Source organism: Microplitis mediator, chromosome 6, assembly GCF_029852145.1.
Source record: "Microplitis mediator isolate UGA2020A chromosome 6, iyMicMedi2.1, whole genome shotgun sequence".
Lineage (NCBI taxonomy): Eukaryota > Metazoa > Arthropoda > Insecta > Hymenoptera > Braconidae > Microplitis > Microplitis mediator.
The window spans coordinates 15,362,122-15,388,932 of NC_079974.1; the positions used below are offsets into that span (position 1 = coordinate 15,362,122).

The 26,811-nt window shown below is 30.0% G+C and overlaps 4 protein-coding genes across 8 annotated transcripts in view; 1 reads left to right on the forward strand and 3 right to left on the reverse strand.

Annotated features, from left to right (window-relative positions):
* LOC130669900 (protein bicaudal D) overlaps positions 1 to 12,462 on the reverse strand; it is a 94,417-nt gene extending 81,955 nt beyond the window's left edge. Inside the window, exons 1-7 of one of the 5 annotated variants that reach the window (XM_057473045.1) lie at positions 11,677 to 12,461; positions 10,628 to 11,602; positions 9,251 to 9,397; positions 8,029 to 8,061; positions 5,985 to 6,405; positions 4,937 to 5,188; positions 216 to 4,376 (exon numbers count right to left, since the gene is read on the reverse strand). In XM_057473045.1, the coding sequence (XP_057329028.1) occupies positions 4,093 to 4,376; positions 4,937 to 5,188; positions 5,985 to 6,405; positions 8,029 to 8,061; positions 9,251 to 9,397; positions 10,628 to 11,602; positions 11,677 to 11,886 (2,322 nt within the window). In that variant the 5' untranslated portion in view covers positions 11,887 to 12,461 and the 3' untranslated portion in view covers positions 216 to 4,092. Of the gene's footprint in view, positions 1 to 215; positions 4,377 to 4,557; positions 4,803 to 4,936; positions 5,189 to 5,984; positions 6,406 to 8,028; positions 8,062 to 9,250; positions 9,398 to 10,627; positions 11,603 to 11,676 lie in introns of those variants that run through there. The other 4 variants (XM_057473047.1, XM_057473050.1, XM_057473046.1 and 1 more) reach the window with 4 other exon arrangements.
* Positions 12,463 to 13,221: 759 nt separating this feature from the next.
* Positions 13,222 to 15,558, reverse strand: LOC130669903 (NADH dehydrogenase [ubiquinone] flavoprotein 1, mitochondrial-like). Its single transcript, XM_057473052.1, has 6 exons — positions 15,419 to 15,558; positions 15,171 to 15,238; positions 14,371 to 15,039; positions 13,943 to 14,175; positions 13,664 to 13,867; positions 13,222 to 13,600 (listed from the first exon to the last, which is right to left on the reverse strand). The coding sequence occupies exons 1-6, from the start codon at positions 15,465 to 15,467 to the stop codon at positions 13,414 to 13,416; spliced, it is 1,410 nt and encodes a 469-aa protein (XP_057329035.1). The 5' UTR covers positions 15,468 to 15,558; the 3' UTR covers positions 13,222 to 13,413.
* Positions 15,419 to 18,103, reverse strand: LOC130669904 (uncharacterized). Its single transcript, XM_057473053.1, has 5 exons — positions 17,822 to 18,103; positions 17,587 to 17,694; positions 16,548 to 17,063; positions 16,129 to 16,249; positions 15,419 to 16,051 (listed from the first exon to the last, which is right to left on the reverse strand). The coding sequence occupies exons 1-5, from the start codon at positions 17,968 to 17,970 to the stop codon at positions 15,914 to 15,916; spliced, it is 1,032 nt and encodes a 343-aa protein (XP_057329036.1). The 5' UTR covers positions 17,971 to 18,103; the 3' UTR covers positions 15,419 to 15,913.
* A 3,429-nt stretch (positions 18,104 to 21,532) lies between these two features.
* On the forward strand, positions 21,533 to 26,326 carry LOC130669902 (ionotropic receptor 21a). The gene is made up of 8 exons (XM_057473051.1): positions 21,533 to 22,236; positions 23,092 to 23,291; positions 23,412 to 23,528; positions 23,652 to 24,055; positions 25,052 to 25,192; positions 25,272 to 25,470; positions 25,542 to 25,746; positions 25,836 to 26,326. Exons 1-8 carry the CDS (start codon positions 21,733 to 21,735, stop codon positions 26,133 to 26,135), a joined length of 2,070 nt encoding a protein of 689 aa, XP_057329034.1. The 5' UTR covers positions 21,533 to 21,732; the 3' UTR covers positions 26,136 to 26,326.
* The last annotated feature ends 485 nt before the right edge of the window (positions 26,327 to 26,811 follow it).

Genomic DNA, 26,811 nt, shown 5'->3' on the forward strand with positions numbered 1-26,811 from the left:
CAGACCCCTCTTAATTAATAAATCTTTCTCTACACAAAAAAAAAAATGATTTCTTAGAGCAAACAATTTTTACTTGTCCTAAGAAAATTTTTACTACAAATTTTTTTTGTATTATAAATTAAAAACGAAAATTTTCTTGCGCCAAGAAATAATTTTTCTCGTCCTAAAAAATTTTTTGCATTATAAATTGATAACAAAAATTTTCTTGGGGTGAGAAAAAATTTTCTCAAGCAAAAAAAAAAAATTCTTACGCCAAAAAATATTTTTTTTTTGTGTATTTAATGTATGACATATATTTAGTACTTTATTGTAACAGTTTCGTTAATTTTCTCTCCATGTAGATTTAAATGTTTATTTTTCTCAAGTGTTGTAGATATTCAAGTTTGTGCATAAGCATTAAATCGATGCGGTGGAATAATAATTTTGATTCATGAGCAATTAAGTGAGCTTAAATAAACAGTATTTTGCTAATCCATAATACAATGTCAATAATTTGTTCAGTTAAACAAATAAAACAATTAAATATTCATTGGTAATTAATACCGAGTGCAAGTAAATCGATGTTAAATTTAATATAATTTTATTCTATTAATTTTATAAAATAAAAGTATTTAAGAAAACAATCAGTTAATTAAAATCAAGTAATAATTTGAAATCTATCGAATTAAAATTTAAAAAATATTTTCATTTAATGCTCGAGGCTCTTTAAATATTAAATGGACTTAACTTCTGATGTTTAATAAAACAAATAATAAACTTGTGCAATTAAACTGAATATCTACAACAAATTATTAGAGGAAAAGTTATAAATTCAAAGTAATTTAATCATTTAAAACATTAAATTAATTTTAAAATAATCAACAATTAAAAATTAACTATAAAACCAATAAAGAGAAATTGTTTTAAACATCGCGTGTATTAAATAAAATGAATAACAAATGGACGTTTACAATAATGGTTCGGTAGTAATACGATGGTTATCGATCAGTCAAAAGAACGATCGATATTAAATGTCTCATTCGATTTTACGCGCTAGCTGCCTTGCAAAAACACCCGCGACAAATAAATTTACATTAATAAATATACAATTTAATTATAATTATATAGTAATAGATAATAATAATAATAATAATAATAAATAACAGACTTAATTACAAAGCGAATAGCGACAACAACACCGTAATTGATTGTTTACACGAATAATTATCAACTACAAATACATCAGAGACAATACGATTTAAAAGATTGGCAACAATTACCGATCGTGTTATCAAATGATAACTCGTCGGTTTATTTTATTTTTTTTGACAATAGATAAAATTTATTTATGATTTTATTAACGTATTTTTTTTTTTCTTATTTCCTTTGCTCTTTAAGCAGGAGTTTATAAAAAATGGACGTTATTATAAATTCTTTTTTTACTCAACGATTCAAGGACTCAATTTCTTTTTTTTTCTTTAAATTGTTAATAAAAATAATAATTAAATAATTATTTAATTAAATTACCTAGCCATCACCTCGTGAAAAATGATTGCTAATAGATTACTATGATAATAATTATGTATATATATATAATATATATCTATTGACGATAAAAATCATCAACGTCATAAAATAATAGTTGCGCAAAGAAATAATTAATTATTTTGATTTAAGTATTAAAATATAAAACGTAATGATTAAACATTATTATACAGTCAGCTACCCGCCATAAGTCTGGTCTAGAGGATGTAGGAGAAATTTTTCTTGGAATTTCAGTCTTCCCACTACCGTGCGTTTAGTTTCGTTCTCGACTTCTCGTTATAAGCCTGTTTTATTTTATATCATTTCAAACGTCATATTTACGGTTTGTTCCATACGTCAGTATCCCGATTTTTCTAGTGCTTATATCGCTAAAATAAATAGTTATCTTTTTACACTAATAATAATTTTAACGGAAAAAATTATAATGACAACGGTATTAATTACAGTAATAATAATAATAATTTTATTGATCAACATAATGCTCAATAAAACTTTTAAATTGTAACAGAAGCTTTAATTGTAATTAATGATTACAATTATCAACAATAAATTACATTTTACTTAATATTGATTAAATTATCATCCGCGAAATATCGATAGTAAATTTTCATCATTAATTTTGATATTTTGTTCCCACTGTTAGTTTAGAATTTAGAGAATTTTAACGGCGGCTTATAACGGGATGTCTGGTATGAAACTCAAAAAAGTGGTTAAGTGGGGGCTGTTTGGACTCAATACCTGCTGATTGAGGGGAAGAGGCTTATAACGGGCAAGCTTATAACGGGTAGTCGACTGTATAAAATCGATAGCTGGAATTTAAAACAGAGGCCTGATTGTTTATTCAAAAATAAATAAACCGGCCGTAGTTAATTAAAATACAAATGATAAAAAATAAATAAAAAATAATACTTATCAAATAATATTGCAATTTTAAAAAATAAGGAGCACAATGTGATGCGACGGAATTTCGTACTCTCTCACTCGTTCATTCGTTACTTTAAAAATTTATTATTTTTTATTATTTATTTATCAGACTAAAAAAACCTACTGATGTTTTTTTTATTGTTACTTTAAAATATATAAAATCTAAAACGCTATTTTCCAAGGACTGGAAATTTTTATTTATTTTTTTTTTTTTTACTAAGACGATTATTTAATTCTACGTCGTATAATTAGTAACGTATTGTCTACAATCGACAAGTCCTAATTTTCATTGAATTTTAAAAAACTCATGACTTGTTTAGTATTTTTGGAAAATAAAAATTCGTAACGAAGAGACTTTCATTGTTTTCTTCGCCTGTTTGTTTTTTTTTTTTAGCCTTTTTTTTTGTAACTAGACTTAATCAACGACATGGAGCGTGAGTGATGAAAATAGAGGGAAAAACTTTGAATCTAGTTAATCCGCTGGGAAATTTAGTCATGCTAACAAATGCCACAATTATCCGGATTCGATAATTTATTTATTTTTTTTTTATTATTATTTTTTTTTTTGTTTTTTAAGTAAAATATCTCTGTGAATTTTTTCATTTCATCTGTATTAATGTTATTGATAGTAACATCAATTCCCGAGGCAATTTAACTTGTATCGAGTTCGAGTATATCATTTTTTTTGGAGTACATGGAAATTTTTATTATTTTCGCAATATATTTTTTTCCAATTAATCACTTGCGTACGTATTTAATATTGAATTTAAATTTATTTATACAAGAAATTTGCGTCACCAAAAAAAATTTTGCATAACAAATTTAACTAGTATAAAATACCCAATTTCCAATCACCGTAACTTTAGAAACTAGTCTTCTAAAAAATTACTTTTGTCAGAAAAATTTTTTATAGATTCTAGAGTAATTAATTTTTAATTTGATACTTATAAGTACTAATTAAATATCATGTCAAAAAATAAAAAAATTCCACTACGATCAAAACAAAATTTCGTAAAATTTCTAGATCAGTCGTCACGTGCAGTAATTAATTTTCTCTGACTTTCAATTAAAATGAAAATTTAAAATAAGTGATTTAACAATAAATCATCTATTTAGTCGTTAAATTAATAATTTTTAATCTTAAATTCATTTTATTTATAAATAGAAATATATAAGGAAATTGGATATTAAGGGGTCAGTTGGTTACTTGACCCTAAATAAAATTTCTAAAAACTTTTCCATTTGAATTTAAAATTCAGTAAAAATTATTGTAAAAAAAAGTAAAAAATTTTCTTGTGAATAAAATTTTGTATAAAATAAAAAAATAAAAAGTCAATGACCGAATATTGAAAATGAATAAAAATATTGTTAGCGTAAAAAATATTTGAATTGTAAAAAAATTCAAATTTCATCTGTCAAAAATAATACCTCGATATCTCGCACGTGATACGTTCAATTTAAATTCCTAGTGACTGAATAACAATCGTATATTTTATAAATTTAATCAACACGATTAAGTTCCATGTACCCAAAAAAAGTTAAAAAGTAAAATAAATATATAAAATAATAGTAATAAACACGACAGTATTGACAAAAAATAATAATCATCACTCAGAAAACTTTGCTCCATATCTTAACCATTTTCTAGAAAAAATCTCTACCCATGTGAGGACGGTGTGTCTGTTGCATGCGAGGAGCACGACCACGTCCACCACCGCCACTGCCACCATGCCTACGAGTATTTCTTAATTCACGATCGACCTCCAATTCCTCTAACTTCATAGTAAGTCCTAGTTTTTGTTGGACAGCAAGACGTAGCAAATGATTGAGCGTTTTCCTGTCCTCCTCAGCAGCAGCCAGTTGCCTTTGCAATTCCTCAACTTGTGTTACATATTCCTCGCATCGTGCAGCGAACATTGCACGTAGACCTGAACAGGTTTATTTGTTAGCGGGTATTTTAATACACACAAGGTTTCTTTTTTTTTTTTTTTTTTTTTTTTTTCGATTTAAATAAAAAATACACAACAGGAACAGCTGCCACCATTTTATGATAAAGCCAATAATAAAACTAATGCAAATGAAAAAGAGGAAACCAAATGAACCTTAACCACATAAACAGGAAGTGAAAAAAAGGATCGAGGAATTTTGTTGTTAAGAAACTAAACGAAAACTATGAGAACTAAATGAAGATGAACTGGAGGAATATTAAAGTAATAAATTGGAATAAAAACCAAAACAAAAATAATAATCACATTATAATTTAACGCAATATCGTTCTTGATGGCAAATGTTAAGAGCAAGCGCCAGGTCAATTGTAAAAGAACTCGACATTAGTATCGCCATGTAAGCTAATGCTGAAGCCCATTATTAATATAAATGAAATAATAAAATAAATTAGTGACCATGTTAGAGGGGATCGGGTAAAAAATAATAAATTTAAAATAAACTTATAGAAAAATAATAAAAGATGAATAAAAAAACGACTTACTTGAGAATGTCGCTGCGTTTTCTTTCAGCCGCCTGAGTTCGTTCCTTAGTTTTGAAATAGTTTCGCTGACAATACTCTTTTCACTTTCGTACTTGCTCTTCAAATTGGTCAGCGCAACTTCAGCGGTATTTTTATTTGATTTTAGTACTGTTCTCAAAGTGGCTATTTGTTCTCGTTTTGCTGATAACAACGCCTTGAGTTTTATCACCTGCTCCTGTAGGTCTCCTTCGTCTGCTTTATTTTCATTGCCGGCTAAAAATAAATCCAGTGTCAGTAATATTTCATGTAAATAAATATTTTAAAAAAAATTATTATCTATATTATTAAGAGAATAAGGAAAATTTTGTTCCAGTCATATCTACATGATAGAATTAGTTATTGTTAATTATATTTTAAACTTTTGTAATCCTTAAAACGCTCAATTCATAAGATCTAAAAAAAAGTTTTTTAAAAATATCTTTATAAATACACATTTTATAAAAAAAATGAAAATGACCTTTTTTGTCAAGAATTTAATTTCCTACAAAATTGTTCTTATGATTTTTTCCTTTAATCTGTATATTTCATGAGATATTTAAAAAAAACCGCGAGTGTATCGAAAAATGAACTTTGATCGTACTGAGACATGTGTTCTTTTTACTTAAAGAAAAAAAAACAAATTCCCCACGTGTTTTTTCACTAAAAAGAAGCACTTTATGGGGCGTCTGAGGAAATTCAATATTTATATATATTTAAGAGAAAATAAAAAAAAAATTTAGTCTATGCCATGTCTTCTATGATAATAAAAATTAAAAAAAGTTAATTTGGTATCAGTAAAAAAAAATATATTAGACGACTGATAAAAAAAATTTGACCGTGTAAAGATTTTTTTTTAACAACAATCCCATGATTGTACAATCATCGAAATCAATAAGATTGCGAGTTAATTTTATAGTATAGATTTGAATAAACAGTTAAATTTAAATTATATTTAATAAATTTGGTAGTAATACTCGGGCAGTCATGTAGTGACTGTAGATTGCTTATCATTATAAAAATGAATACTTACAATTGTCAGTTTGGTTTCCTTTTAATTTTGACATGTCGATGGTATGTTCAACAGCATTCCTCAGATGTTTTATTTGATCCATCGCGGTCTCAATATGTTTGCCGATTTCTTTAGCTTTGCTGAGACTCTTGAGGTCTTTGATCGGTAAATCTGTCTTGGAAAGTGTTCTGAACCATTCAATTTTGCCATTATCTTCACTCTCTTCTTTCTCAGGAACAATTTTCTCATGATCAAGAATTACTCGCGACGGTGTCTCACCATTGACCGCGCACACGTGGTGATAAAGTTGCGCCAACTCGTCCGAAATATTTTGGAGATCATTTTGAGCAGTGTCTAAACAGCCTCCAGCTTCACAAGCGAGTTTTGAAAGAATTTCAATGTCTGACTCGAGCTGAGAATTCCGATGCTCAGTATCCAGTAGCTGTAATTAAATAAAAAAAAAAATAAATTGAATTATTAAATACTTGTTTATTTAAATTCAAATAAATATGACAGTCGAGGTATTTTATATTTATAGATTAATTATTGATGCATGCTCGTAAGCACGATACTCATTGGACAGCTGTATTCATTTATTTACAGTGTAAATAATTGCGTCTAAAATATTATTTTAGCTTTAAAAAGTATCGAGAAAATTTTTATTTTCGTTTTCTTTCGTGCAGACTCAATTTATTTTTTTAAATTTATTTGTTTCTTCGATATCATGGTCATCTACCTGATGATCTTTTTATTTTTATTTTTGAAAATTTAATTTCGAAAATTATAATAAAAAAAAATCAGCTTGTAAAAATAAAAAAATTTTTCGATCGTAAAGCACACTCTGATGCTTCGCATCATGAGTCGTGCAATTTCATATTTGCAATACTGAAATATATATGAGTATGAATGTAACAGACATCAGAGAAATTTAAAATTATAAATAAATAGAGTAAATAATTTTAAATTTGTCTGATGTCTGCTACATTCACACATAAATATATGAATTTAAAATTTTTTTAAACTTTTACCCCTTTTTTTTAATTTTTGTGCTTCCAATAGTAAAAAAAAATTTTTTTTGAATGTTATTTGATTCAATAAAAATTTGAATAAACAAAATTTTTTCCATAATTCAGAAAATTTTTATGCTCGCATACGTGAAAATTTCAAAATTAAATTTTTCAAAGATCATAAGGCTCGACACTGAGAATATTTCCCATTAATACTGACAAATAAATATGATTTATTCAATGATCCTGAAGTTAACAGACAACAATTCGAATTTTTATAACGACTTAATTTAAAAAAAAAAACTAAAAATATGCACATGTAGAAAATTAAAAAAACTACAGGTGCAATTTTTTCAAATATTTTTCTTTTTTTAATTTGTCGTTTTTAATAAAATCAAAAAATTATTAGACGCTTGTTAATTTCAGAATCATTTTATTCAAGTCTTAAAAATTCATCAAAAAACTATATCGATTATTTGAAATAAAAATAATCACTTATAGTTTACTGAATAATTAATAATTTATTTAACTGGCAATGAATATTAATAAGATAATAATATTTGTAAGCACATTCACTTAAAAGCTTAGTGAGTTTGCCGGTACAATCAATGATTCCACCTGCTTATCTCAGCTAATTTAATAAACATACATTTACGGAAGAATTATACTTGGCAAGTACACGATAAGCAAAATATTTTATCATCACGATACACTTGCGCTGCTTTGTGTTGGTTTTAATTATTTAATAAAGATAAAGATTACTGATGGTGAAGTAACGAGCTGATTTATGAATAGAGTATTAATAAATATGATATTATATTATATGAAGTATGAGTTAAAATATTTATACAAGATAAAGTTTATTTTTTATTTGTATAAGCGACACCTAGATGTTGTTAAGGTCACCGAGAAAGCAATTATAATTTAAATAATTATAATTATAATAATAATATGATAATGAATCGTTAGATAGGCAAAACATTAGCTAGAGTAATTATTATTATTATTAATATTATTAATAGGTGGTAAATACGTTAACAAAGGCCACAAGTTCCAACCTTTTCCTGAAGACACTTCTCTGACACCGGTATCTGCAATGCCATAATTTTCATACTTTTTTTTATTTTTAAATTTACCCACAACCAATTTACCTTCACACTAGTTTACTTTATTAAGTATTTTAATTTTAAATATTTATTATACTTAATACTATTTTTATTACCGATTACTTTTATCCTATCGCAAAATATCAATTGTAAAATATGAACTATCAAAAAGAAAAATAAATTATTAAATGTGTACTATAATGATCCTGAAGTCAGCAGACAATCAACAATTTTCGGCTTTTTTTGTCAACAAATCAATTACGAAGGAAAAAATTAAAAATATGTGCATGTAAAAAATTAAAAAATCCATAGGCGCAATTTTTAACTTCCCGCTATGATAATTGAAAATTTTTAAATAAAAGGAAGTTATTGATTTCGATCCAATTTTTGAAAATCGAGTTTTTAGCAGATTTCGACGTTTTTAGCTCCTAGGAAGATATTCTGACTATTTCCGGATGGACGTCCGTGTGTGTGTAAAATTTTTTTGTCCGACGATAACTACGGAACAAATTGACCGATTTGGTCAAGCCGTTTACAAGTTAGGGTAAAAGTAGGTAGCATTTGTCGTCACTGCTCCATTTTTGGATATTTAATCCTTTATTTAAATTGATGAAAACGTATTAAAAAAAATTTCATTGTAATAAAGGGATAAAAGTATTTTTGAACACATTTTAAAAATTAAATGTCATTGCGAGTTTTACAAATTATTTTATTTAAAATTTCCAAGTGGCCAAAAACAGTACTTCTACCCTATACGAAAAATAAAAATAAAAAAACTTTTCTTTTTTAAGTTTTTGTTCCTTAACTCATAAATCACTCGACCGAATTGTTATAGATTTTGAGCAAATTTAAGTCTCAACAAACTCTTTAGATTGTCACAGAGCACGTGGAAGTCAGTCGATTTGTTCCAAAAATATCGTCGGACAAAAATTAATTTTTTGTAGGAAAATATGTTTTTTCGGTCCAAACGTTATTTGACCTCGCAAAGCTCAAAAGTTTACCAATAATAAAGTTTTCGAGCTCGAAAACAGCGAGAAGTCGGCCCATAGGCTCAACTGTTTTTCAGATTTTCTTTTATAATTCATCGTTTTTAAAAAAATTCACAACTTATTAGACGTCGACTAACTTCAGTATCGTGTACTATACATGTAATGAATAAATAATAAATACATACCTTGTTACGGAGGTTTGTTAACTCCATTCTCAGCTGCTGTGTTGCATCGGAAACAGTCAAATTATCTTCAAGCTCAGCTAAATCCTTCTGCAACTGTTCAACTTCTCGTGCAGACATTGTACTCCACTGATGGTACTGCATAACAGCCTGTTAATAATTAAATAACATTAAATTTATATAACAGCCTTTTCAACCCATTTAATATTAATAACAGCCCATTAATATTTCAATAATTTTGCATAAAAATAATCCGGCAAAGATAAATTAAAAATTTATAGAGTGCAGCATAAATGTTTATTGTTCGCATTTATGACTGAACAAATATATAAGTAAATAAACCAACCCGATTCTCATTTTTTCTCATTCGTTAGTAAAAGTATTTTTTATCTCAAGTATTTGCATGCCATTGATAAATAAATTATTCGCTCTTTTTTAATTAAGTTTTCATTTAATTATGTCTTGTCATTTATATGGGAAATAAATCATTGGAACACACATATAATGAAGTGAAATATTTTAGTTTGAATTATTTTTATCAATGAGCAAGAAATCTAGATTTAATTAATCGTATTAAAAATTTAATTAATAGTATAATTATAGTACTGAGGGAATGAGTCATTTTTAGGGTCAGAGACCCGAGATGTAAATTTTTAAGAATCATAAATATAACCTACGAAGTATTTTTAAAAAGATGGATAAAATTGATTAATTAAATTACAGTCGACTACCCGCCATGAGCCTGCCCGTTATAAGCCTCTTCCCCTCAATCGGCAGGTATTGAGTCCAAACAGCCCCCACTTAACCACTTTTTTGAGTTTCATACCAGACATCCCGTTATAAGCCGCCGTTAAAATTCTCTAAATTATAAACTAACAGTAGGAACAAAATATCAAAATTAATGATGAAAATTTACTATCGATGTTTCGCGGATAATAATTTGATCAATTTTAAGAAAAACATAATTTATTGTTGATAATTGTAATCATTAATTACAATTAAAGCTTCTGTTACAATTTAAAAGTTTTATTGAGCATTATGTTGATCAATAAAATTATTATTATTATTACTGTAATTAATACCGTTGTCATTATAATTTTTTCCGTTAAAATTATTATTAGTGTAAAAAGATAAGCATTTATTTTAGCGCTATAAGCACTAGAAAAATTGGGATACTGACGTATGTAATAAACCGTAAATATGACGTTTGAAATCATATAAAATGAAACAGGCTTATAACGAGTAGTCGAGAAGAAAACTAAACGTACGGTAGTAGGAGATTGAAATTTCAAGAAAAATTTCCGCTTCGTCCCCTAGACCAGGCTTATGACGGGTAGTCGACTGTAAATTGAGTGAAAAATGAATATAAATAAAAATTACCTGAGTGAGTTTATCTATAGCCGTTTCTTCAGTTTGTTTTTCCGGAAGTTTAGAGTGTAAATGCTGAAGCGACTGAACGCGAGCCGCTAATTGAACAATTCTAGCAACAAACGACTGCAATTCCCCTTGGCTCTTTTCAACGGCATGCTGACTGTCTTTTAAGTTTTGTGAGAGGACACTTTTTTCCGACTCTGCCAGCTCCAGTTGTTTCTCCAATTTTTTAAGCTCATTCAAGTGAATTTCCGAAAATAAATCGACTTGTTTACTGGCAGCAGATGTCCCGGGTTCCTGAGTCTTTAAGTCAGCCTCGATCCTCCTCAACGCAGGGGAATCGTCTTCCCCGTCACTGCATATCGTCTGATCATCAGTTATTCCGCGTATGAGAGCAAAATTACTCAAATTAAAAATAGACTCGCTGTTCATACGTTGGTCTAACTCTTTTTTCAGCGAATATTTAGCTTCCCGCTCGGCTTGGAGTGATTCCAGTGCCTCTTCCATCTGCTTCTCAGCTATTTTTTTTAAATTGGAGAGCTCCTCGACTTGGCTATTGAGCAGCTCAACTTCTTCGCTCAATCTACGAATCTCGTGTTTCGCGCTTTCGAATTCTACTTGACTCGATCTCAATGTCGATACTTGTTTCTGCAGAGATATATTTTCATCTTCCAGTTCTGTGTAATCCTGAAGTAATCTCGCCTCTCGAAATCTGCACTCGCGTAATTCAGTGCGTAGATTTTTTCGTTCTCCTTCAGCTTGCTGATGATGTTTACCCACATCTTCGCGTTCCTGCAATGCATGATCGCGTTCTACTTGCACACGTTCCAACTCATGTCTTAACTGTTTTGTTTCATTCTCTAATTCAATTATCAACGTCTGTAGTGACGTTTCTCGTGCCGCTGATTCGCAGAGAAGACTCTCTTCTTGTTCAATCCCACTCCTGGTTGTCAATTTTGTCGTCGTTTGAAATTTAGCTAGAGCCTAAATTATTAAAAACTTTAATTATAAGACACAAAATAAGGAATTAGAAAAAAATATATGAAAAAACCACTAACCTCTTGAGTGATATCGAGCTCGTGTTTTGTGTTCTCGTAAAGTGCCTCGAGCTCGTTACACTTTTGTTCCAACGCAGACTTTTCTTCCAAAAGAGCGAGACCATATTGTGCTGATTGAATTTTTTCAGTCGACGCAAGGTCAAGCTCACGTGAAAGTCTTTCAATTTCCGCTCGTAAATCCGTCACTCGATCGTCAGTTATCGTGGCCATGTTATATTATTTATTTAGTTTCGCAATAATCAGCAAAAAAATTAATACTCCAACTTGGTTAGTTCGTAAGTTGGGTGTCCAGTCAGCAAATTATTAATTGAAATAAAAGTACCGTCGTTTAAAATAATAATTAATCGTTACCGTGAGTAAAAAATGATTATTTTAGTGGACATCAGGTAGCCCGTAGGTGACAATAAGTACCTGAGCATTATCACGCAGACGTTGATTGGGTAAAGTATTGGCTGATGATGATAATGATGTTAATTATTATTATAATTCTTCCTGGCACGTTCTGGCACTTTTAAGTATTTTTTTTTCCTCCCACGTACACAGCCCACACCCACGTTTTTTAAATTAACCCCCCGTCACACCCACTCCTTTACGACGTACCCGACGCGTTTACTCCTTTTTCGGCACTCACATGCTCCATTAAATGGACTCTTGTGACGGACGTGAATGGACACCGTGATCAGTGATCAATCGTCCAGTGCGATGGCTAACTTACGACGCCAGTACGTCAGGAAGCCAATACACTCTTGCTGGTTCACGTTCACGCTTCACCAGCGACAACCAGAACGAGAACATCGGTCGCTTTCTTTGAAAACAAAATTTTCGCGCGTGCGTAGATGTAGGTGCGCACTGGTTCTGCGCAGATTTGTTTTTAAGCGCGAATACTTAAAAAATTTGAACGGATGTCTATTACTCAGATCCCGATGACACGAATTGAGTGTTTACTTGCCGACCGTGAATTTTGAATCGAAAAGAAAATGTTGAATTATAAAATTTCGAAGGATTTTTATAGAATTTCTATAGAGATTCTATGGAAAAATAAGACCATCTAATAAAATCCATAGAAAATGAGAAAAATGACAAAATTTACTTTTGTCAATAATTATATTAATTAGATTAAAAAATATACTCGAAATTTTTTATTTTCCATCAATAATTTATTAATTATTCTTATTACTTGCGCGGTAAATTTAAATGTTCGAAAAATAACTCATTAGAAATGGGAGAAAAATTACAAATCGTAAATCAAAATGAAATGATGGCAGAATATAATAGAAATATTTAAAATATTAAAAAAAAAAAAAAAAACACGCGAAAATATCGTGCTGCTGCTACTACGTTGCACTTGCACAGTCTGCTGCTGAGCTGCAGCGCTCGTAGCATGTCTATTTAAATATTTTTATGATAATTAAAATTTTCACTTTTAATTATATTTATTTACAGATTAAAATCTTCATTCATTGATTATTTAATTAATACCTATGAAGAATAAGCAAAAAAATTATTTGAAAACTGTGAGATAAAACAAAAAAAATTATAAACAAATAACAATTCTCAGAATATTTTATTTTATACAGAATTGATTAGAATATAAATTCTTACCAACAATTTGTACTTCCTGTTACTGTATTTTACTATAAAATAATAATGACAGAATCAGTACAAAAATAATCAGTCTAAATAATTTATACAAAATATTAGAAGAGATTCACTTTAATTATTTCTAAACTTAGTACTTTAATTAGCAGCTGATACTTTAAATTTTTTCATTCTCTCTTCAATTACGGGTCTGAAGTGTCGAATGAGACCTTGGACCGGCCATGCAGCACCATCAGCTAGAGCGCAAATTGTATGTAATTCAATTTGTTTCGTGAGCTCCCACAGCATATCAATCTCATGCTCCTCCGCGTTTCCTTGGACAAATCTTTAAAAAAAAAAAAAGAAAAGTTAAATATAATTTAATTTTCACTGTAAACAAATTACTTACCGATGCATTATTTTGTTCATCCAGCTGATTCCCTCTCGACAAGGAGTACACTGACCACAAGATTCATGCTGATAAAAGCTAATAAGTCTCGCAATCGCTTTGATTACATCAGTTTGTTTGTTCATAACAATAACTGCTGCAGTACCAAATGAACTCTGCACTCTGACAAGGTCATCAAAGTCCATGAGAACGGTATCACAAACACTGTTATCAAATTTTAAAAAATTTAATTAATATTTATAGTAATTAGTAATAAGTAACTTCTTATTCTAGTATTACCTCTTCGGAATAATGGGAGTTGATGATCCACCCGGGATAACACCCAACAAATTGTCCCACCCGCCAATAATACCTCCAGCATGCCTCTCAATCAGCTCCTTCAAAGGTATTGACATTTCTTCTTCTACTGTACAAGGATTATTAACATGACCAGATATATTGAACAGTTTAGTTCCGTGGTTTCTTGCTCGGCCAAAGGAAGCAAACCATGAACCTCCACGACGACAGATGGTCTATAATTAATTTAAATAATTGATTAGAAGTTTTGGAGAATAAGGACCACTTTTGAAGGAGAGTGAATAAATAAAAAGTCATCCACTCCGCGTTCACTCCAAATTCACTCTGAGTTCACTCCGCAAATTTTTTACAGTGTACGCATTAATTTAAATATTAGAACTCTAAAAAAAAATAATATTTAAAATACATACGGGTGCAACAGCGACGGTTTCAACATTTGTTACAGTGGTAGGACATCCAAAAAGACCAACATCAGCTGGGAACGGTGGTTTCAATCTTGGTTTACCCTGTTTGCCTTCGAGAGACTCAATCAACGCAGTTTCTTCACCACAAATGTAAGCACCAGCTCCCCGTTGGACAAAAATATCAAAATCGTAACCAGAACCACACGCATTTTTTCCTATCAATCCCGCTTGATAAGCTTCGGCAATAGCCACTTGCATGTTAGAAGCTTCATTATAAAATTCTCCTCTAATATAAATATATGCAGCACAAGCTCCCATTGCGCGTCCAGCAATCAGACAGCCCTCTACCAATTTATGAGGATCATGTCGCATAATTTCCCGATCTTTGCATGTTCCCGGTTCACCTTCATCAGCGTTTACTACCAAATATTTAGGTCTACCATCTGAAGGCTTGTTCATAAAAGACCACTTCATTCCCGAAGGAAATCCAGCACCTCCACGACCTCTCAAACCAGACACTTTTATCTCATTTATAATCCAATCCGATCCTTTGCCAAGAATCTCTTTCGTTTTGTACCAGTCCCCTCTTCTAAGTGATCCCTTCAATCTCCAGTCATGTCGACCATATAAATTTGTAAATATCCTGTCCTGATCATTCAGCGGCCCTCCAAATTTCTGTTTAAAAAACAACATTTTCATTTATCCCAATCCATATGTCATCTAAATTTTTTTTTTCAAACAAAAAATCGACTATTGCACAACTTGTGCAATCACTTAAAAATTAATATTTAGCTAAAAAAAATTACTTTGCCTTCCGGTGCAGCATCTGCGAAACTTTTTATCTGCTGGTTACTCAAAACAACACCAAGTAGACCTTAAAAAAAAATTTTTTCTTTTATTGTTATAAGCCTGTCAAATTTTCAAGTGAACAAGTGTCAGGATGTGAGTAAAAATACTAATTATAAATATGAGTCCAGATAATTTGTAAATTTACAAGTATCATATTTAAAAAAATAATTTAAATTACAAATAATATAAGTGACATTTTACTCACTTAATTGATTCCTTGGAATCTGAGTACATCGAGTTATAACACCCGCCATTGCGCGAATCCTCTTGCGTACAGTAGTGCAATTTTATATTTCAGTTTATATTCAATAAAAAAAAGACGAGATCCCCTTCTCCTTTCTCTTTTGCTATACTAGATAGACTTGATATAAGTATTGCGCGAATTACATCAATATATTATATATATATATATATATATAGAGTAGAATATAGAATGTATGTATAGTAAGACGTCAGGCGCAAGCTCATGAATTATTTAAAAATACTTAAAGTTCAAAATAATATTTTAATTAAATTCGAGTATTCGAGTATTTGAAAAAATAAAACTTAATTTTCATAAAAGTTTAATTTATTTAAAAATAATTATAATTTCTTATTAAAAGTAGTAACAAAAATAATTTTATAAAAGTTGTTTACTAGATTATTTTAACGATATAATTCAATTGAATAAATAACATAAAATATAAAAATCAATAATTTGTTACCAAGGACGTTTTTTGCGAATTATATTTTTCATTTCTTCTTGTATTGATTCAGGCAAACCGTAACTTTTAATTTGAGGAACTATGTATGAGTCGAAGCGCTTCACTATAGATTTTGCAGATCTGTGTGGTAAATACTGAAACATATAAAATAATCATAGTAGTAATATGTAAATAAGTAAATAAATTATTGAAGAGTAATTAAAATATGTACATTATAACGGTACTTCATTTCTTCCCATACTTTTTGAGAGTTCCACTTATTAACAAGTTTGTCTTTGATTATATAATAAAGCAAGCAATAGTCCTCCCATTTTTCGAAGCGTCTTTTTTTCCTAAAATAATAATAAATATTAATTGTTATTTATTACAAACTCTTATATTGTAAAAAAAAATTGCAGAGTGAACTCGGATTAAATCCGGAGTGAAAGCGGGTTTTAATAAAATCCAGATCACTTCGAAATCACTCCACTAAAAAAACAAAGTCCCAATTTATTCGGTATGCGGATTAATTTTTTCTAAATCTTCGGAACTCCGAGTGTCGAACTTGAATAAAATCCGAATTCACTCCTAATTTTTTAGTGTAACTGACTGAAAATTATCTAATTCTCCAGCATTAAAATATTAACTTACGATTGATCATGAGAAATTATCCATCGTGATTGCGATTTCCCGTGAGACTCCAACCAGTTTTTAACTTCAGCACTTGAATATATATCTTCATCAAAATCACTCTTTAAATTTTCTTTATTTTTTGAAAATGAAAATGAAAATGCAACTGTCTTTTTAGTAGGAGTAGATTTAATATTATCATCACTATCGCTTGAGTCAGGTAAAGCATCCGGTGTTACTTCAAAACCCATAACTCTTTGGTGAGATCCAGGTTTTATTAGTGATTTGATATTTGAATTACTAGGTTTCGCTGCGGGGAAAATTGGTTCACTACTTCTCACATGTCCATCACGATTCTGAGGAATTTTTACACCCAATGATTTAACATTTGAATTTTCTGGTTCACTGTCACAATCAGACGACTCATCTACTATGTAAATTTTATTTTTCTTCACATTATCAACACCAACACTAGGTACTGGAGGATCATTTACCGGGTTACTTTTCTCATGTATTTTACTAACTTTGTTAATACTTCTGCAAATATATAACAATTAATAAATATGAATGTAGCTGATAATTGGCAATTGTTAAAATTTTTAAATAAACAAATAAAAATTAAAAAATGTGTACTTAGATAATTGGAAAATCAGTACGTGAATTTTTTTTAATTTAATTTTAATTAATTAATTTATAAATTTCTTTAACATTTATATTTTGTCTCATGTGTTACATTCACACTCGTAACAATCAATAAAAAATATATCTATTGTTTAAATTCAATTAAACGTCCGCTGTATTCCCAATCTATTATTCCAACATAAATTGTCATCTTGATGTCAAAATTAAATTTTGCAACAAATGACATCTGATATTAGCTGTCAAAAGTTAGAAATTATTTAATATAATTATAAGTAAATTCACTTACAAGTATAATTACATTATCATCTTGTCAATAAATATATGAATTGGAATTACAGCCTACGTTTAATTTAAAAATAATTATTGATAAGTATTTGTAGTAATGTAATTAAATTTTTAAAAAATTTAAATTTACTACCTGGAATTTGATGATTTATCAACTAAATTATTTGTAGACTGTGGTATTTTTTTTGGTGGTGATGGAGTATCAAAATCATCATTTTGGGAACTGTTGTTTGTATCATCACTGAAAAACAAAATATATGTATATATAAATAAACAGTTAATGTGAAACTGAAAATTTAAAATAAATAAAAAAAACTTTTTTTTTTCTATTAATAACAATTTATTAGGTGGATAAAAATAATCAAAACCTTATATTTGTTTCGCTTCCAGACTCATCCCTGTAAGTTTCATTAAATGAACCCCCCAACCATTGGGTTTCAGGGAAATATTTATCTTCATCTTCTTCTTCTTTCCAAAGATCTGGAGATTCGCAAGGACAGTAGTCAGGACCAAACATATTTTTATACTTTTTGTTTTAGTTAATATCGAAAAAATAACAAAATGATGGGTAACTGAGTATATTTTTATTCGTATCTGTATTTTGAATTTAGGTTAAGCAAATATATAGAGGGCATTCTGAAATGCGCCGGGAACAGCTGTAGCGTAAGCGCAGCGTAGTAGTAGCACGATTTTTGCGCGTTTTTTTTTTTTAATATTTTAAATATTTCTATTATATTCTGCCATCATTTCATTTTGATTTACGATTTGTAATTTTCCTCCCATTTCTAATGAGTTATTTTTCGAATATTTAAATTTACCGCGCAAGTAATAAGAATAATTAATAAATTATTGATGGAAAATAAAAAATTTCGAGTATATTTTTTAATCTAATTAATATAATTATTGACACAAGTAAAGTTTGATAAATTTCAATTTGAAATTTCGCGCCAAGTTGGCGCTACTGCGTGTTGCTGTATTCAAAGTTCAAATTTTCACTAAAGTGGGGGTGGTCGATGAATCGTAAAATCGATTGCTTTGTATCAACTGACGGTTCGATAGCGTCAGTCAGTATCATCGACAACGGCAGTAGTAGTCCAGATCTTACTTTACGTTTGAATTGAAACACAGTATTGGAGTTAATTAGCGTAATTATCCATAAAATTTATTGCTCATAGTCATTGTTTAATTAAAATGTGCAGTTTTTGTAAAATTAAAATTGTCCCAAGTGTCGGTAGTCCAGTTAAGTGTTAAGTGTTGCGAATTGCTGATGCTGATAACTTCCAAGTTCTTGACCAAAATCATCTGGCATCGTCTGGTGGGAAATAGCAGTTAAGTGACGGTTTTTTTAACTTCCCGCTAAGAAAATTTCAAAAATTCGGGAAGTTATTGGTTTCGGTCCGATTTGCAAAAACCGAATTTCTATCAGATTTTGACGTTTTGAGGTTCTAGGAAGCTATCCTGACTAATTTCACGATGATATCCGAGTGTATGTATGTGTGCACGTACGTACGTACGTACGTACGTATGTAAATATTCATAACTCTTGAACGGATCAGCCGATTTTGATCTTTGAGGTGTCATTCGACGCGGCTTGTTAATATCTTGAAGCTGTAAGTAAATTGAGCTTGATCGGTAGGGCTCGTTCAGAGATATTCCAAAAATAAAATTTTTTAAAAAATGTTTTTTTGGATAACTTTTAATTTGCTCGATGGATTAATTCCAAAATCTAATCAGCTCTAAAATTTTATAAGCCGTGCCGAATGCCACCATAAAAAATCAAAATCGATTCATTCGTTTAAGAGAAACCGTTGACGAAAGAATTAAAATATATATTTTATTAAAAATATACTAATAGTAGTAAAAAATTACGTACTAAATATCAAGTCAATTTAAAAAAACTAAAGTCAAATAATAATAAATAAATGGTTGGATAGAAGTGTAAAGGAATAATTTTATTAAATTTAACCGTCTACTTACTTGAAACCGTGTTGTTTAAATATATGTTTGATTTATGTTTACAGAGTGCAGCTAAAGTAGAAACTCATTTGTGCAGGCACGCGATGAAACCAACAAATAGGGAGAAAAAACAGAACCAACGTTGTATTCCATATAAGTCCAAAAAATTTTCATTTTTAACTTCCCGCTAAAAAAATCGACGATTTTCGAAAAATTCGGGAAGTTATTGTTTTCACCCCGATTTGCAAAAATCGCAATTTCATCAGATGTCGACGTTTTGAGGTCCTGGGAAACTATTCTGACTATTTTCAGAATGATGCCCGAGTATCTGTGTGTGTGTGTGTGTGTGTGTGTGTGTGTGTGTGTGTGTGTGTGTGTGTGTGTGTGTGTGTGTGTGTGTGTGTGTGTGTGTGTGTGTGTGTGTGTGTGTGTGTGTGTGTGTGTGTGTGTGTGTGTGTGTGTGTGTGTGTGTGTGTGTGTGTGTGTGTGTGTGTGTGTGTGTGTGTGTGTGTGTGTGTGTGTGTGTGTGTGTGTGTATATGTATGTATGTATGTGTGTGACCGGTCTATATCTTTTTAACCAATGAACCGATTCGGATGGTTAAGATGGCAGTCGCAAGAGCTTGTTGGCCATCAACTTTTCTAAAAATTTCAGATAATTTGATAAAGTAGACTCGAAAATATTGATGAATTACGGAAAAAAAATTTCTTTTTTTAGTTTTTTATTGATTTCTCAGAAACCACTTATACGATTGACTTCAAAATCTGATCAGCTCTAGAACTCAATAAAATACGTCGATTGCCGCCGCAACCATCAAAATCGGTTAATTCGTTCGCGAGATATCGTGGGAGAAAGAAATGCTAAAAAACGGTTTTTTTCGAAAACAATGGTATACAAAAGTATTTTCGAGCTCGAAGAGCTTGAAAATGTAACCACAATAATGTTTTCGAGCTCCTCGAGCTCGAAAAGAGTGAGAAGTTTTAGGGCTGGCCCGCAGGGTCAACCGATAGACAGATTTTTTTTAACTGCAATGCACTTGGAGCAATTTAAATTAAATCTACAATCGTATTAGGCACCCTTCTGCATATTATTTCCCCACCAAGGTGTGTTCAAACACTTGCGTGTTTTTTTAAAAATATTTTTATTTATTTTTTTTTTAATTTAACATTATCAATATTTTTAATATTTTGATTCATTTTAAAATTTAAATATACATAAAGTGCATTTCGAAATGCGCTACGCTTCAGCTGCTCGCAGCGCATTTCGGAATGCACCCATAAAGACGTCCACTACAGTTCAATTCAAATATGAGACAGGTGCCGGTTAACCGTCACATGTTATTGCTAATACTAAAATTTTCCGTCTGAATGAAACGCTTACCATCAGTGAAAATTAAAGATAAAGTTTAGAAATCCGGCAACAGGTGACAGTGTATGGATCTATGAGAAAGTTGCTGTTATTATTCATTTTGAAAATGGCCTTGATATTCACGAAAATTAAAAGTGCCCAAGTAGCACAGCGACAACTCTCGTATGTTGTAAAGATGACGTAAAAAAGACAAGACAAATTTTATTTTATATCAAAGCCAAATTTTTTCATACAAATAAGACGTACAGATGTTAATCCTCGGGGTAATAGAAAATTTGTCTTCTATTTTCTATTTTCTATCCTCAAAAAGTCATCCCATTGACAAGTCGTTCTGATGACTTATTTGGTAATTATTTGTAATTTACTGTTTACCAAGATACTGAAGTTAGCCGAAGTCTAAAAATTTTTGGATTTTTTTTTGGACAATAAATTTGGAAAAAAAAAAACATTTGAAAAAATTGCATCTATAGTTTTTTAAATTTTCTACATGTGCATATTTTTAATTTTCATTTTTTTGTAATTGATTTGTTGAAACAAAAAATCCGAAAATTCTCGAAGCAAGTTCATTTTTCTCTGTATTTTCTCGAGAAAAGTTTGAAAGAAAAGGAACTGAAGGCCAGAAAATTTATTTCTATTGTTCACGAACATCTGAAATGATAATTAGATCAAAATAATAGAATACAAAAAAAAATTATTTTTTACATCGGCCAGTAACTCCTGGTTTTTTTTTCTTTAAGAAGTGATTACTATAAAATATAATCAATCTTTTTTCAATTAAGAAAAGGTATCTAGAACAATACACAGCCGTAATATACTTTTATTATTTACCAACAATCATTTCTAAACCCGGTCGTTAGTAAATAACCAATAAATATTAAATAACTGTACAAAGTATATAAATCCAGGGTTCTTCACTTCTATCCTTCAGTTAAAATACGTCATACATCAATCAACAATGCGAATTTTCATGATCCTTACAATCTTCCTAGCAGTCGTGTATTCAAATCACTTGGATAATAGTAAAGAAAAATTTTTAAAACAATATCCCAGCTCAAGAGCACGATCAGAAAGTCTAGGACGTCTTCTTAATCATATTTTCCATGAATATTTCACCGGCTGCATTGTAATTACGATATACGACGATAAAGTAAATACCAACTATCCGGGATTAGTGAATAATTTAAATGGAGATTTATCAGACGTTTCATTCGTTCGTAACCATTTAAATAATTCCCTAGATCAATCACCCCTAAAATGTCAAAATAAATGCTATCACTATTTGATGTTTTTGAATAATATTTATGATATAACCAAAGTTTTATCTAAAGAATCAACAAACAAAGTGGTAATTGTGTCGCAATCAACACCGTGGATCGTTAAAGAATTTTTAAAAAGTTTTTCATCTAGATCTTACACTAATTTACTAGTAATAACTCACAGCATGAGCGAAAGAACAGAGGTAATGCTGAATAATTTCAAATTAATGTCTCAACCCGGATAAAAAAAATAACTTGGTTTTCACTGTCATAATTTTTTTGACTTGCATTTGACTTAGTTCACTAGATTTTGGCTACACTCACTTTTTTTAACTATAATATGACTTTCTTAACTTAAAAATTTAAGGGGGACCACTAGTGTGAAATTTTGAAAAAATCAATTTTTTTTTTTTTTGCTTATTTCGATAATTCATACCTTCAAAAATAACATACTAAAGTTTAAAGTGCATATCTCGAATAGTTTTTTTGAGTTACAGCCATCTGAAGAGCAGCCGCTAATCGGTTCTCGAAAATACATTTTTCAAAATTGCTGCAGTTATAATTCGAAGATAAATCACCCGATCGGTTTTATTCGAGTTGCAGCTTCTTTTATATATGTTTCTACGTACCATGAAACTCCAGTTTTTCGATCGAATCAAAAATGTAATTTTGGCAGGTCAAAAATCATCAAATTCTTGCGCAAAATTTGAAATTTTTTTTTAAAACTCTGCTTTCTTTTGAAGCGTTGGGAAATTGTAATTAACTTGCTGAATTTGGAATTTTTTGGTCCAAAAATTTTATCTAGTATTTATTATATATCCAAAAATATACCTTTAAATCATTAAAACATTCCATGCAATAGTTTTCTTTAAAAAAATTATCGAAAATCATCTTTTTATCAGGCGGTCACACTAGTGATCCCCCTGAAGTCAACTAAATCAAATCCAAGTCAAACTTGACTTGAATATGACTTAGTTAGCGTAAATCGGTACTAAGTAAGACAACTTAGTCAAAAGCAAGTCAAAACTAAATGATTTTTCATAAATCTATTTAAGTAGCAAGGATCATATTTATTGTATACCCACAAACTTTACGTCGACGGAAGCGGTGCAAGTTTTCCATTTCTTTTGACTTCATGGATTGGAGATCGTATGACACAAAAGGCAATCGATCTCTTTCCCAAGAAACTCAGCGGTGGTTTCAAGGGCCACAGATTACTCATTGCGACCGCCCACCAGCCTCCTTTTGCCATTAGAACGTAAGTTATTTATCATCAATCAAACACACGAGCATATACTTATTGTATTTCTTTACAATACTTATAAATCATTGAATCACCGTCTTTATTCTATTATTAACAAGTATCATATTGATTTAGGAATGTAATAACTGGGAGTAAAATCGATTGGGACGGAATCGACATACGTATGATACAATTGCTCAGCAAAACTTTAAATTTTACCGCCGACTTTCGTGATCCCGTTACAATTAACAGGTTTACATTTACATAAACAACAACTCATTCAACTTATTATTTTTATCTACATGTTTAAATATACATTAGCTCGTCTATTGACATTTATCATCCGATCAATTAATTATAATTTATGATGTCTAGTCCAGTTTACGCTGCCACAGCGGATGTTATCACCGGAAAAGCATCTGTAGCAGCCGGCGGTATTTACAAAACGACCAATATTACATCAGTCTTAGATACATCCGTGTCTCACATGGAAGATTGCGCTGCATTTATTTCTTCATCATCATTAGCATTGCCCAAGTATCGAGCTGTCATGGGACCCTTTCAACCAGGCGTCTGGGTTCTCATATGCATTGTTTACTTTATTGCCATTATCCCATTGACAATCAACAGTGATTACAGTCTGCGCTCCTTGATAACTCGTCCTAGCAGATTTATACACATGTTTTGGTTTGTGTTCAGTACATTTACCAACAGTTTTGTTGTTAAAAATCCTTTAAATCCTAATGGATTTGCTAAAAATTCGACGGCTCTTCTTATTGGTACAAAAATAAATTCAATTATTTATTTCTTTCAAAAATTTCAGTGGGTAAAAAAAACGCTGAAATTAGAGCTCTTAATGTCAACATTTACTTCTTGATTGCAAATTTTCCATTTTCCATTTAAATGACACGGGAAAAATTTTTATTTAATTTTGGAATTTTATAACTCACCAACGAAGATGTATGCCGGAAAGATCAATGTATAATTTTGTAGAGAATTCAATGCTCTACAAAAAAAGTCTCTTATTATTTTTTGATAAATTGAATATTTCAAAAGTTATTCTAGGTCACAGTTGAATTTATAGAATTTTTACTATTTTTCGACTTTTCTGGTGAAATTATCAGACTTATGACAAAATGTCATAGGACCTTTTTTGTAGACCGTTTCATTTCCAACAAATTATCTTTCATGAATTTTTAAAAATTTCTGAATGCTCTTCAGTTATTGGCATTCAAAAGCAATAAGCTCCAAAAGTCGTATTATGACTGATTTCAATTCTAATGCAAATAACTGAAGAGCATTCAGAAATTTTGAAAAGTTTGTAAAAGATAATTTGTTGGAAATGAAACGGTCTACAAAAAAGGTTCTATGACATTTTGTATTGAGTTTGATAGTTCCACCAGCAAAGTCGAAAACTAGTAAAAATTCTATAAATTCAACTGTGACCTCAAATCACCTTTGAAATACAGAATTATTCAAAAAATGATAAGACTTTTATTGTACAGCATTTAATTCTCTTCAAAATTATGTATTGATCTTTCCGGTATACGCCTTTGTTGGTGAGTTATAAAATTCCAAATTTTGTTAAATTTTTTCCCATGTTACTCAAACGGGAAACGGAAAATTGCAATTACCAAGTACTCAATGTTTAAGAGCTCTAGTTTCAGCAGGCATTTTTTTTTTACCCTACTGAAACTTTTGAAAGTCAAATCCTTGAAAAAAAAAAATAGATTTTTTGAATCAGTCTAATAAATATATAATATATTTTTAACAAGGTGTCTACTGGGCATTTACAATAATTATTACATCTTGTTACACTGGATCAATAATGGCATTTATTACAGTACCAATGTTTCCAGAATCAATAGACACTATTGATCAACTTCTAGATGAAGGTTACGATGTTGCAACTTTAGGTAGCAATTAAAAATTTCATTCGCTCTTTAATTTCTTGTTTCAAAATTAATCAATAACCGATTGATAATTATTACTTAGACCATGATGGTTGGGAAAAATGGTTCAATTGGACAACAATTGAAGATCCAGTTGCCGTTAAATTATTAAAATCTCTCGAATATGTACCAACAGTTACCGAAGGAGTAAGAAATGCAAGTGATTCATTCTTTTGGTCTTACACATTTCTCGGCTCTAAAATTGTTCTTGACTATCATGTACAGGCAGAATATACTCCCAAGTAATTTGAGTAATAAGAGATTGGAAATATTGATAGCTTAACAAGATGATTATTTATGACTTTAATTGCAGCTGGTCGACAAGAAGATCAGCTATGCATATCAGCAAAGAATGTTTGGTGAACTTTGGAGTTACTTTGGTATTACCCAAGGACTCGGTATACACTCATCCTTTTGATACGGTAATAATGCGAGTCCGACAATCTGGTTTGAGTCAGAAAATAATACGTGATGTTGAATGGGATATTCAGAGAACAGCCGAAGGAACTCGTCTTCCAGTAAATATTTTTTTACTTATTACTTATTATTTTAAATTTTAAAAATAAAATTTATGTAATAATAAAGTTGTTATGAAATTATCATAAAGATCTCAGAGGATTACAAACGACGAAAAGTAATTATAGAAGAGAGACAACTTGCTCTGGATGACACGCAGGGCATGTTCCTCGTTCTCGGAGCGGGAATCCTCATTGCTAGTCTAGTACTTTTAATTGAGTGCTGTGTTAATGGTTTTAAAAAAAAAGACACTGTTGCTGATACCACAACAACTTTTACGTCACTCGCTACTACACCGCGTATGAGTTTTCTGACAGTTCCGAAGCCTTGGGATATTGAAAGTTCAAACTGCCCGCCGAGACCTCGAAGATTCATGAGAGGTAGCATTTAGATAAAAGTTAAAAATTTATTATTACAACAAATCAAGTGGACTGGTATTTTTTATTAACTTTATACCTTTCATTACTTGTCAATATGTTCTTTCACTATCTATATATTTATTTATGTTTAAAATAACTCTTATGTCAGTCATATTGTGGGAAGATTTAAATAACTTTTCATCTTGGTATTAAAAATATGAAAATGTGGTTTACTGTTGACCTTTTATGTCATCATACAAATATTAGTTTTCAAAGGAAAATTATTTATTATTATTTTTTTTTTTACGTCTATTATCTAATAGTAATTAGGCATTAAAAATTTAATAGTTTTATTTTTTTAATTTTAGAAAAAATTCATTTTTTCTAAGCAAGTTTTTATTTTTTATTCTAAATTAACTAACAAATGTCAATTAAAAAATTTCTACAAATTTTAAAAATTCCTAAAAAAAATTTTTAAGCTAATCTGCAATGGAAAAATATTTTAATACCAATAAAAAGTATTTAAAAAACATAATCAGGTAGCATAGAAAATAAATAAAAAGTTTTCGTAAATAAAATTACATTTTATAGTCAATAAAATTGAAGTAAAATAAAATAACTGCCCAGTAAATTTTTATGATCGTTAATTTTTTATGCAGTGCAGCAGTTGTCTAACAATCAAATCATTTAGAAAAGTTGGCTGATAAA

Coding starts and splice junctions, on each gene's coding strand:
- LOC130669904 (XM_057473053.1), bottom strand. CDS start 17,970: ATGTTTGGTCCTGACTACTGTCCTTGCGAATCTCCAGATCTTTGGAAA. Junction 17,695..17,821: donor GGAAGCGAAACAAATATAAG/GTTTTGATTATT, acceptor TTTGTTTTTCAG/TGATGATACAAACAACAGTT. Junction 17,064..17,586: donor GATAAATCATCAAATTCCAG/GTAGTAAATTTA, acceptor ATATATTTGCAG/AAGTATTAACAAAGTTAGTA.
- LOC130669903 (XM_057473052.1), bottom strand. CDS start 15,467: ATGGCGGGTGTTATAACTCGATGTACTCAGATTCCAAGGAATCAATTA. Junction 15,040..15,170: donor ATGCTGCACCGGAAGGCAAA/GTAATTTTTTTT, acceptor TTTTTTAAACAG/AAATTTGGAGGGCCGCTGAA. Junction 13,601..13,663: donor ATGAACAAAATAATGCATCG/GTAAGTAATTTG, acceptor TTTTTTTTAAAG/ATTTGTCCAAGGAAACGCGG.
- LOC130669902 (XM_057473051.1), top strand. CDS start 21,733: ATGCGAATTTTCATGATCCTTACAATCTTCCTAGCAGTCGTGTATTCA. Junction 23,292..23,411: donor CCTCCTTTTGCCATTAGAAC/GTAAGTTATTTA, acceptor ATATTGATTTAG/GAATGTAATAACTGGGAGTA. Junction 25,193..25,271: donor TTACGATGTTGCAACTTTAG/GTAGCAATTAAA, acceptor ATTATTACTTAG/ACCATGATGGTTGGGAAAAA.